The sequence below is a fragment of the Hipposideros armiger genome, unplaced genomic scaffold, assembly GCF_001890085.2.
Source record: "Hipposideros armiger isolate ML-2016 unplaced genomic scaffold, ASM189008v1 scaffold_406, whole genome shotgun sequence".
Taxonomy (NCBI): Eukaryota; Metazoa; Chordata; class Mammalia; order Chiroptera; family Hipposideridae; genus Hipposideros; species Hipposideros armiger.
This window is the reverse complement of record NW_017731756.1, coordinates 27,893-39,923: the sequence shown is the minus strand read 5'-3', so window position 1 is coordinate 39,923 and position 12,031 is coordinate 27,893. Positions and strand designations below refer to the sequence as shown.

The window sequence follows — 12,031 nt, the reverse complement described above, 5'->3', positions numbered from 1 at the left end:
TTGTTCTTCAGTCTAGTTGTGGAGCACGTCGCTTCACTGGCCCATGTTGATATTGTGATCATTGTGCTCTTCCGGGCTGAGGCAGTCGATCGCTGGCCATTGGACAGCCACTCACGGTAGCTAATGGCAGCCCACTGTAGCCTACGCCGTTGCCTGCCACTCACGGCAGCCCAGCTCCAGATCGAGCTGCTGTTCGCCATCTTACTGTAGAGGGCGCAGCATCACTGGCACATGTGGGAACCAAACCGGTAGCCCTGCTGCTCAGAGCTCACGCTCCCAAGCCAACTCAACCAACTGAGCCACTCTTGGCTGGCCAAATTTTTGCCTTTCTTAAAAAGATGTTTTTTAGCTTAGTTACTACTAAGAATGGATTTCTATTACAAGACCCAATCTTAGACGATTATGATCACATCCTAACAGCTAATATTAGAGACAGTCCAGGCCTTAACAGCATGACTTTACTGTCAGGCAGGTCTAAGTCAAATCTGACCTTGGAAGTTTATGAAGCTTCAGTTTTCTCATCTGTAAAATGAGTACAAACTTCCTTCTTGGATCTTATTATTATAGGATCAAACTAGATAAATCAATTAGAAGCAATTATTCTTAGGATTGTTATTCATCTTTGGAGGTTCCTCATCTGTCCAAATGGAAAAAATATGTAACCCTTAGTAATACTGTGAAGATTTCAAGATAATGTGTGAAAAATGCACCTGTCACACAGTAGAACATATGTATTGTCTTCCTCCCGCTATCCTGGTTCCTGCTGTTTATTGTTATGTTAGAAATTTAGTTTCTCTTAATAGTATTTTCCTCTTTCTACTTTATAGTTCTTTGATTAAAACACATGATATCCTTGGGGGGAAATTTTAATAAACCTCAACCAGTAATAGTATAATTTAATAAATTACTTCTTCTATCCCTAGTTATTGTGATTTCTCCCCTATAAATAAATTCAACATTTTCACTCACCTTTCCACTATACGCACTGAGTCCATATGTAGTGAGAGACTTTCCTCCAACCAAAACAACATCATCTCCAAATTTATAAGAAGATTCAAGAAGTGATTCAACTGTGAAAGGAACTGTTTCCATGCTCTCACGGTCTCGGTCCCACTGGAAGAGGCCTCCATCCAGGGAAGGAATGATCATCTTATTCCCAAGTACCTGAAATAAAAGCCAACTGTTAAAAGGATCTTAACTGTCAGAGTAGTAACTAAGAGTTGGGAGTCTTGAGCCTGATGTCCTCTAGCCTCCTTCTCAGCAGTGAATGAAGCAGCACAGGTCATCAACCAAAAGCAATGGAAAAGAACCGCCAGTCTCCCCAGATGCCCACATGTAGTACTCCAGTATGGGTTCTCTCAAACTCTGTTTGCCAAGTGTCCCACAATGCCAAGTGGGTTACCAAAGGAGTTTTATGATCAAGTGAATTCAGGAAGAGGTTACTACAGGACTTCTTATAGTGTTTAATATGCTAATGTACAATATAATTTTCTACTAAAGGAACAGTAGGTGCAGTACTTTCCAGGCCTATTTTATTCAGGCCTATTAGGCTCATAGGCTCAGATCCAAGGAACACAGGTTCAAGCAGTATCCCATCCTTACTTTCTCAAATCTGCTATATGCTAGAAGCCTGGTAGCCAAGCTTACTGGTTTTATGCTCTCAGTTGTCCTTCCTTCTCAAAAGTGTTTACAGAGGGCTTCCTATGTGCCTGGTACTATTCTGTTGCTTAGGGTAGATCAATGAGCAAAACAAATAAAAATTTCAAAAAATCACTGCCATTGTAGAGCTCAAACTCTGGTGACGGGAGACAAACAACATAGTGAACAAATTATGGGGTAGGTTAGGTGATAAACGCCAGAGGGAAAAATTGAACAAGATAAAGGGGGACTAGACAATGTGCACGTGAGAGGGGAGGGGGCTGTCAGTAAGGAGTTCAGGGTAGACCCCATTGAGAATATAACATGTGAGCAAAACCTAAACCTGAGAGAAACCAGAAGGCACAAGATGATGTTGATGGTTGACAGCAGCAGTGTTGTTGAAGGTGGTCAGATTTGGGATATAATTGGAAGGTAAGGCCAACAGGATTTCATGGTGGATTCCCTCTATGAAATGAGCATAAGAAAAGAGTTCAGCATGAGTCTAAAGGTTTTAGCCAAGAATTATCTTGTTTCTTGAGAAAGAGCATTAGTGCATGGATTGGTGACACTGACCCTCTGGCATTTAAAAATACATACAATTTGACTTACTTCAGCTAATGACAAAACTATTTTCCTGATCATCTAGGCTCAGAGATTTGGGAAAATGGAATTATGAAAGAAATATGAATTTAAAAAACAAAAAAAGACTCCAAACAAATGATGGTCTTAACTTTTTTACAAAATTTCACAATGCACATTCCTTAAGCAGCAGAATCTTTTCTTTAAAGGGATACTTACTTGAAAACTCCCATATGGTTGGTGAGAGTTATAGGTTGGTACCCAGATCACATATCCTTCCCTTCCACCAGCTTTGTCCCACAGCCCTGGGGTTCTGGAGGACCAGCTGAAAATCACTATTCTTTTTTTTTTTTTCCCCAGAATTTAAAAGGTTTTATTCTTAACTATTTTTGAAAGATTTCTCCTTGAAATCAAATATTTAGTAACAGGTGATAGGAACATCAGCTCTCTCTTCCTGTATTCTCTGACTGGGGTAGCTATTTCTCCTTAATCCTAGCCTGCAACCCAGGACACCGTGGACTCCAAAACCAATCCTGGCTCCAGGCAGGGGTGACAGAGGGAGCGCCGCGTCATCTACTTTATAAATCACTACTCTAATCCACTACTTTCTTTCATTTTCCAGTTCAAATCTTTTTATCTCCCCATGAGCTACTATAATAGCCTCTTTATACTTCTTAACTGGACATTTCCTCAGTCTAACCTGTCCATATCACATAGTCTCAGGAGTCAGCATTAAGCTTGTTATGACACTATTCAAAAACCTTCAAAGCTCTCTATTATCTTCTTATCAAATCCTAAGTTTGACATTTAAAAGTCCTCTCTAAACATGACCTCAAACAACCTTTTTCTTCCTTGTTCTTCACTTTTCCGCACATGGGCAGAAATCAGGCATCATTACTTAAGCACGATATTTAATGTTACTGTTATTGTTCAGTTATGTCATAGTCAATGCCATTTCTTCTCCCTGGAACACTCTTCTACACCAACACTGCCCACTGAAACCCTATCTGGCCTTCAAGCCAGCATCACTTATGGTTTTGCTTTGAAATCCAAGAAAATCTTGGCAGTGCAAATTTGCTGACAAAAGTCTTCCCATTCCTTAATACTGTACTTATTGTTTGCTGTTAACTATACTTTGCTGAGATACTACTACATTCTTAAAAATTGTTTGTTGTACCTCTAAGAATTATTTATTAGGTATGCTAATGATTGCACATTAATATTTATACAGTGGCTATAAAAGTAATGCACTCAAATCTAGTGCCCAGATTTTGTTAACTAATTCCATTCCCCACCAAAGGAACCAAGGCTTCTCAGAGAAATGGCTGATTCCAGGGCTACAGGGTAGGTGCAAGACGTGCATTTAACATCTTTATTATTCAGAAAGTACAGACATAATTAAAAAAAAAATTTTTTTTTTAAATAAAAGATGGGAGTATGCCACTCACCAAATCTGGAAGAATTTAAGCACCAAAATAATTAAGTACTGAATTATAAAGTATTGGTGAGTCAGGCCGGCTGAGTGGCTCAGTTGGTTAAAAGCTCGCTCAGGAGTGCGAGCTCTGAGCAACAGCGGTTTGAGTCCTGGTCCGAGCTGAGCTGCTGCTGAGCTGCCAACAGGTGGCAGGATAGCTCAGCTAAAAAAAAAAAAATACTGGGGGGAGAAAAGAGGAATTCATGAGTCCAGGCTGATAACAAATAAATAAAATATGGTGGAGAAGGGAGGGCTCTTGCTGCAATAAAATGCCAAGTGTCTACCGGCAAGTGTGACAGGAGGGCTGCAGGTGGAAAAATTAGCATTTTGCCATAGACTGTGTAGATGCATGACCAACACACTGTAGACCTAAAGTTGAAGTAGAATAATATTGTATTAATATTGTATGTCAATTATAACTAAGTGTGTGTGTGTGTGTGTGTGTGTGTAGTGTATGTATATATATATAGTCACAGGAAGTGGAGAATAGCATAAGGAAGATAGTCAATGGTATTGTAACAGCTATACATGATGTCAAAGGGGTAGTAGATTGGGGGTGGGGGTTTATCACTTTGTGAGGGGTATAAATGTCTAACTATTACATTGCTTTGTACACCTGAAACTAATAATAAAAAAAGAGAAAAATTAGCATTTTGCAATTGTCACAGTAAAGACTGCATCAGGCGCAAGTCAGTAGTGATGCTAAATCTAGGTGGAAATTTTGATGAGGAGCAGGATACTTGCATGATCTTAAAGTATTTACCCACAGACTGCTTATTAGTTACAATAAATAAAAAAACAAATAAACAACAAAGAAAAACCAACCAGTAATTATACAGGGGAGAATTCAGACAGTACCTTGATGGGAAGTCCGAAATTAACAATTGATGAATGATAGACGTGATGCCCTAAGAGAGGATACAGCATTCTCGCCAAGAATACACAGCCTGAGTCTAATCACAAGAAACATCAGACAAGTACAAAGTGAGGACATTTCAATTCCTAAATAAAAGGGCAGAGATTGTGTCCTTCAAAAATGCTAGCATCATAAAAGACAAAGTCTGTGGATAAAGCCAGATTAAAAGAGGCTAACATGACCAATAAATATACTACCTGACCCTAGCCTAGATGCTGTACTGAGATAGAGGATGCTATGAAAGACATCATTAGGTCGACTGATAAACTTGGAATATAAATGTAGATTAAAGTAACAATATAAATTTATGAAGTTGATAACTGTACTGTGATTATGTAAGAGAATATCTCTATTGGGAAATACACACTGAAGTATTTAGGAGTAAAGGGCCATGATGGCTACGTAATGTCTTTTCAAATGTTTCAAGAAATAAAATGTGTTTGGGGGGTTAGGGAGGAGAGAAAGGGGGAGGGAGGTGGAGAGAGAGGGTCTCAAATAATAAGCAAACAAGGTTTTGGTAGGTAAATCTGGGTATATAAAGGTGGGGGGGTTTAGTAACACTTTTATTTGTGCAATTTTTTGTAGTTTGACATTATTTCCAAATAAGAGGTTAAAAAGAAATGGAAAAAAAAAAGATACTGAAGAGCCTTGCGGGGAGCTATGTAATTAAAGACAGAGGCTATACAATTAAATCGAAGGTTCATCATAAATCTCAGTATTTAAAGATCTCCATTATTACTCTTTATTTAAAAAACGGTTGATTTTAATAAACTTTCAAATGACATCAATATATATCCCACCTCATATTACCTTAGAGTTTTAGCATTGCTATTTTATTCTTTGCTTTCTTATATTTCTTGATAACAACTGATAACCAATCTTATTTCCAAAAAATTTAAACTTTTCTTTTTATCTTTTGTCAGATGTCCAACTTGAAGTTGCCACTAAGAAGAGATATAGGTCATAGTGTACATACCCTATGATAACAATATGTAGTATTTAGCCAATATGATCTCCCATTTTGAGTTATAGATGTTAAAAATCAAGTATTTATTGTTCTTTACCTTTTGTATTATGTTAGGTATTCTATATTCTGTGTACCAGAACAGTAAATTCATATTATGATGAAGTTAAAAGAAACAGGTATTTTAGTTGTTCAATCATGTCAACAGTAGTACGAGGTAAGTACCAACATGGAAAGTAGGTGTGCATCACTGTAAGGAAGAGAAAGAGGAGGTAATGGGTCTGCAGTGAAAGGGTAACATTAACTGGTTTCCTCTTCCTTTAAGAACCTCTTTTCCAGGATAACTATTGCATTGTTCTGTACACCTGAAACTAACAATAAAAAAATTATATAAAAAAAAAAGGAAGAGCCCATCTCTCGGAGCCCCGCCCAGCTCCCGCCTCTGCTGTGAAGGCTCCCTCCCTGACCCCAGCAGGTCTCTGGCACCACAGTACAGACTAAAGCCTGCACCTTTCCCTCCATCGCTGTGGTCACATCCTGGGGGTGTCTGATCTTTCAGACCTGTATGTCTCAACTTTCCAGTATGATAATAAATTCCCCCAAATTAATTTATGTAAATTAATAAATATAAATTGTCTGTAGAAAAGGGAAAAAAAAGAACCTCTTTTCTCTTCAAGCAGTAACAGGTCCTTAAGGGAACACATTGGCTCCTAAGTGCAAAAAAAAAACAGAACAAAACAAAAAACCCAAACTATCAAACTAATAATACAGACTAAAATTCATCTTTGCTTTAAGGATAATTTATAATCCTCTAAACGTAAAAGAAAACAAACTTATCTGCAATTAAAAATATGGTTTAAGCAACCAAGATGATTTGATATGCTTGACCTTATTGTGAAAAACTGTCTTATTTTAAAAGTTCATTCTTCACCAGCATTAACTCAATGAGAAAAGAAGAAAACCCAAACAAACATCCGGAAAAGCATCATGACTCAATACTGACTCATCATGTCATATTTCTGCATTATGATTTTAGAAGTTCACTCTTAAATAGCTGCTCTTCCCTAATTGGCTGCCTATGAGTCATACACATGGCTGCTAACCTTTGCACCCATCTCCATCAAGTCTTCAAGCTGCACACAGGAAAGCAGATGGTGCTTTTCCTTGAGAGCCACAAGAAGCAGTATGTGCATTCAGTTCAGGTAGCAAGATGACATCACCCCTCACAAGAGCATTACCTCACCCTCCCAGCATAGGAATGAGTCACCCGGGTGGTTAGCTGCAAATCTCTTGATAGAAAAAAATGTAGGTTATGGTGATGCATTTTCACATTCCACTGATTTGTCCCTGTGAGCAGCTATTTGTTCTGATTTGCTGCTCTGTATCTCAAACTAATTGTGTGACATCAGTCATTTTTAAAGTCCTACTAAAACCAATTTATCCTTAAGCATTTTTTTTTTCTGTTTTCTCTGATTTTCCACTCTCTCTCTCTACCTGATATTTTAAATGTTAGAGGTTCTAAACTTTTGGCTGTAGGTCGTCTTCTCACCCTACTCTCTTTCAAGATGATTGCTCCTCTCAGTTCCCATGACACTGACAATTCTATTTTTTTTCCTTCAGCCCAGACCTTCCCTCTGAGCACTACAGCCATGCAGGCAAATGGCTCCTTAACATCTCTGCTTGGAGAGCTCTCAGTTACTCTGAACTCACCATATCCAAGCAAATTCATGTTTTTCCTCTCTATCGACCTGTTCTTTACAACTAAATCCTTCTTTGGTCTTTTCATTCCATAAAGACTTAACTCCTTAAACTGCTCTTAAATCCATCATTACTTCACTCCATTTCCTGTGTCCAAACTATTACCCCACCTGTACTACTTCTAAGGATTCTCTTAACTAGTTTCCCCACTTCTGCTTTTGTTCCTCTTGCAGCCCGTTCTCTACAGTCAGTATACAGTCAGCAGAGTCAGTACAGTACAGGCGAGATTGGCTTTGGTTAAGATTTTAGGGAGTTTCCTGCTTTATTCCAGATATTCCAAACTGCTAAGTTGGTATGAATACTTTATAAATGTTTATACATATAAATACTTCCACAGTTAGAGATAGCTGGCTTATAACACAAATGCCTCACTGAGACAACCCTTTGATTCATCGGTCTCACTGAAAGTCTCACAGTAAAAGAGCGCGCCAAAAACCCTTGCTGTTTTAACTATGGAGGAATCTCTCCCACTTAAAACCCTTCATTGGTTTCTCATGCCTCAGGATGAAATCCAAAACGCTTCACATACCTTACTAGACCCCTACTACCCTGGTCTTGGCCTTCCTCAACAGGCTTATCTCTAATACTCTCCCCCAACTCTCATCATCGCTGCCATTCTCTCCTTCCTTCAGTTTCCCGAGCATATGCTATGCTCACTCGGGCTGCAGGCCTTGACTCGGGCTACTTCCTCTTCCAGAGTCCTTCCCTGCCTCACTACCCATCTCTTGCCTAGGCAGTTCCTTCTTCTCATATGATCTGAGCTGTAAATATCACTTCTGAGAAACCTTCTCTGACCTCCCAGCTAGGTAGGTCTGGTATCCTTGCTAAGTCTGTTAGTTACACCCTTCCTGTGGCAGTTCCCCAAATGCAATAACATCATTTGTACTATAATTATTTCCTATCTGTCTCCCCAGCTGGCTCCACATAGTGCCACAAGTGGAGGAAATTCCACATGGGTAAGGACCTCCTCTGTCCTGGGCATTGCTGTACCATAGCGCACAACCCTGCAAGACTCCCCGCCCCCTTCAAGATGAGTTCAATTCAGAACGCGTTAAGTTCTCCCACCAGGGTTGTTGCAGAGGCAGTGAAGTGCTCACCATGTGCTCACCACCATGCTAAGTCTGCTACCTACGTAATATCTTTAATTATTCTTGATAAAGCACATTAAGAATTATAATTATTGGGCCGGCCGAGTGGCGCGATGGTTAAGAGCTGGCCTGGGATGCCAGAGTGCCCCGGTTCGGATCCCACATATGAGGGCCAGTGACACTGCCCTCCACAGCTAAGATGTTGAACAATAGCTCAACCTGGAGCTGGGCTGCCGTGAGTCACCAGCGACGGCATAGGCTGCAGCCCCTGCGGCAGTGGGTTGCCATGGGCTACCGTGTGTAGCCAGCAGCCAGCGTGAGCGGCCAGCAGCTGCCGTGAGTGGCCGTCCAGAAGCCGGCGACTGATCTGCCTCGCCCGGGAAGAGCACAATGATGGTGCCAACTTAGGCCAGTGAAGCAACGTCCTCCACAACTAGACTGAAGAACAAAACGACAGCAACTTGTTTGTTCCCCTTCCCCCAATTCCCCAGCGCTGTTCCCATCCCCCAATTCCCCAATTAAAAAAAAAAAGAATTATAATTATTAGTACAGGAAATGCAAGTATACTGTTAAGTATCGAGGTATTTCAAAAAACATGAAATATGGGAAAGAGAGCAAGGAGTTAAGTCCAAAGATCTAGGGCTGAGTCTCACCTTTACTACATCAAACAAATCTCTGAACCATTTTGAGTCCAAATTTTCTCATCTGAAAAATGCGGGATTAATAAGAATATTTATTTTTCAAGGCTATGTTAAGGATTAAACAAGAATGGGTTTGCTATCACTTGGCAAACTTTAAAGTGTTAATCAATCAATAGTTGTTATGTTGCTGTAATGACCCAGGGCTGCTACTATGCACCTCTAATGTAATTTATGTGTGTGTGTACATATATACATGTATATTTATTAAAGAGAAATGTTAAAAACAAAAATATTTAAATTCATCATGAGCCTTCTCTATAAGAAAACTATGAAAATAACTATGGTTCATTAACACCAAATTTCCAAAATTTGAAAAGAAGCTTTCAGAATTCAACTAGCTGCTCCAAAAGTAAATTCAAGGAGGGAGTAGAAAGCTGAACTATGCCATGTCAATTATTTCTTTCCCAACCCTGGATCCACAACACCCATTTAAAAACAAAGCCTCAAAACTAAAGAAAGATGAAATCAATGTAAGAATTAAATATATCAAATGGTTGCCAGTCTTTGATTTATCAGAAATCTCTATCAGCCCTAAAATTCTCCAAAAGTTTGATTATAATATAGAGGTTCTGAAGGATCGTAAAGTACTGGATCACAAAGATAAACAATATTAAGGAAAAGTTCACAGGCATATTTTGTTCACAGGCATATTTTTTTCATATTTTAATTCTTAAAAAATGATACACTATGTATAGAACATAAAATGGTAACTCTTAATAAATCAAAATGAACAACTGACCAGACTACTAGATGTCAGAATTGACTATTTGTGACTTAAAAAAAAAAATGTTCCAACAGTGTTGTATTGAGAAAATACTTCTTTTATTTCCCTGAAAACATTTAAATTGCCATGACAAGGAGAGTAAAGGAAGCTTACTTGCTAAAATAAATGTGTTCCTGGAAATCATACATCAAAGTCTAAGGAAGATGATCTAACATAAGGGATTATGAGATCTTTCAGTAGATCTGACTATTAGTTGGAGAAAGCATCCCACGTGACATGCTTAAAAGGAAATGCAGATAAAAAAAATAAAAGGAAATGCAAAAGAAAAAACAAACTCTCAAGTGATTTGATATTTATTATCTTCAAAGATTGTTTGGGCATTAGCCCAAGAGCAGTGAGACACCAAGTAGATAATAATTGTTTCATTCTTTCTCTCTTTCACCTCTAGTCAACCTACAAAATAAAATATCTCAAGGAAAATTACCACACTAACTTTTTAAGCATACTTTTCACATTCATGATGAAAAACACAGATTTTAGAAACTATCTTTGCCTGCATTTAGATGAATATATTCATGAAGTACATAAACAATGTGCATGAGAAGTCAATTTCTTAAAAAACAGGGTCAAATAAATTTCTCACTTGGCAACACGCATGCTGGAATAAATTGGTTTGGTTCACAGCATTGCTTTCAGCCATGCTAAGGGATTAATAAAACAAAATTGAATCAAGCACTGTTTCATTCCTATAATTAAAAGAAAAGCAATTAACCTAAGCAATTATTTAAATATTGGCTTGCTACATGATTGACAGTGACTTTCCACAATAAACCACCATCTTAGATGACATAGCCAGGCTTAAAATGTGCTAGTTTACATACAAATGAAAAACTACAAAATGACCTGACATCCTTCAGTATAAGTTTGAGAATCTTTATAAGAGATTACAGATCTTCTTTTAATAAAGCAATACTCAAAAGGGTCTACTAATGGACTCTTTGTGAACAAATCAGTAACCATGGAAAGTACTTTCCAAAGGCTCCCCCCACCTTTGAAGGTCCTTCTCAATAAATGCAGTCTGATGAGGGTGGGGAGGGGGTTGGAGCATCATGGTTGTCTGTTTCTGCACCTGTCTGAAACAGAAAGGCGGTATCCCTTGGGGAGGAACGTGCCTAAAATAAAACAAAACCCCAAACTCTAACTATAGAGTTGTTTGTTCTTTTTAAAAGGGGAAAAAAAGGCATTTTAACAGAAAACTGAAACAAAAAACAAATATGGTATCTCTAAATAAAAAGGAGATAAAGATACTCGTGTAAGAACAAACTAGTTATATAAACACAATTATAGTATGCACTCTAAATAAGAAAAGGAAGGTCTTTGTATTTATGAATGTATTCCAGATATAGCAAAGTAAATAGTTCAAGGATACTGTATCTACTTAGGTTTGGTAAAGTTTGGTCCAAAGGCCACCCAGAGACCCCAAAGAAAATCTATGCTAACATGTTATAAAACAAAATAAAATTTTAAGACAATGAGGAAATCTCCACAGCCAAATCTCCTTAGTGCTTGCTCAAAGTTGAATCTGCATATAAATTACCAGAGGAAAGCAAATCAGGTTTCATCTCAGGTGATCCCTCTGAAAATTAAAAACAAAATTCTTAGCTACTATCAAAAGGATTAGGCTTAGAACCTAGGGCACATCTGTTAAAGCTAACAGAGTACACCTTAGGCTCATCATTTATCTAACACACACACTCATTTTTAGTTTGGTTTATGTCAGTATTCTTTCGAGAAGTTTGTAAAGACCTAGTTAAGAGGAAAGAATGGTAAATCAGATCTGTGTCCCAAAGCACCTCAACCTTCCTGCAGTATACAATTCATTGAAAATATAATGCAAAACACTTGTTTGAATAGAACCATCAATCTCTCTTAGCCTCTGGGAACTGATTTTTTCATTAACATAAGGAAAACACCATTAAAGCAACATAATACACTATTTTATATACCTTTGGTTCAGAAAAGGTTAAAGACAACATTAGAGCAGGCCAGGAGGCAATGAGATATGCACCTAATGGTAATTTCTAAATAATTTGTGCTTTATTTTTATAAGAACCCTTAAATGTAGTAGAAAGGGAAGTCCACAAATTCCTCTAGATAATTTGGGTGTTTCACGTATTTGATGGCACCTT

At 38.2% G+C, this 12,031-nt stretch overlaps 1 protein-coding gene across 1 annotated transcript in view; it reads right to left on the bottom strand.

Moving 5' to 3' along the window:
• EIF2AK3 (eukaryotic translation initiation factor 2 alpha kinase 3) overlaps positions 1 to 12,031 on the bottom strand; it is a 79,941-nt gene that overhangs the window by 40,126 nt on the left and 27,784 nt on the right. Inside the window, exon 3 of the mRNA XM_019663819.1 lies at positions 966 to 1,164. Coding sequence (XP_019519364.1) covers positions 966 to 1,164 — 199 coding nt within the window. The remainder of the gene's footprint in view (positions 1 to 965; positions 1,165 to 12,031) is intronic.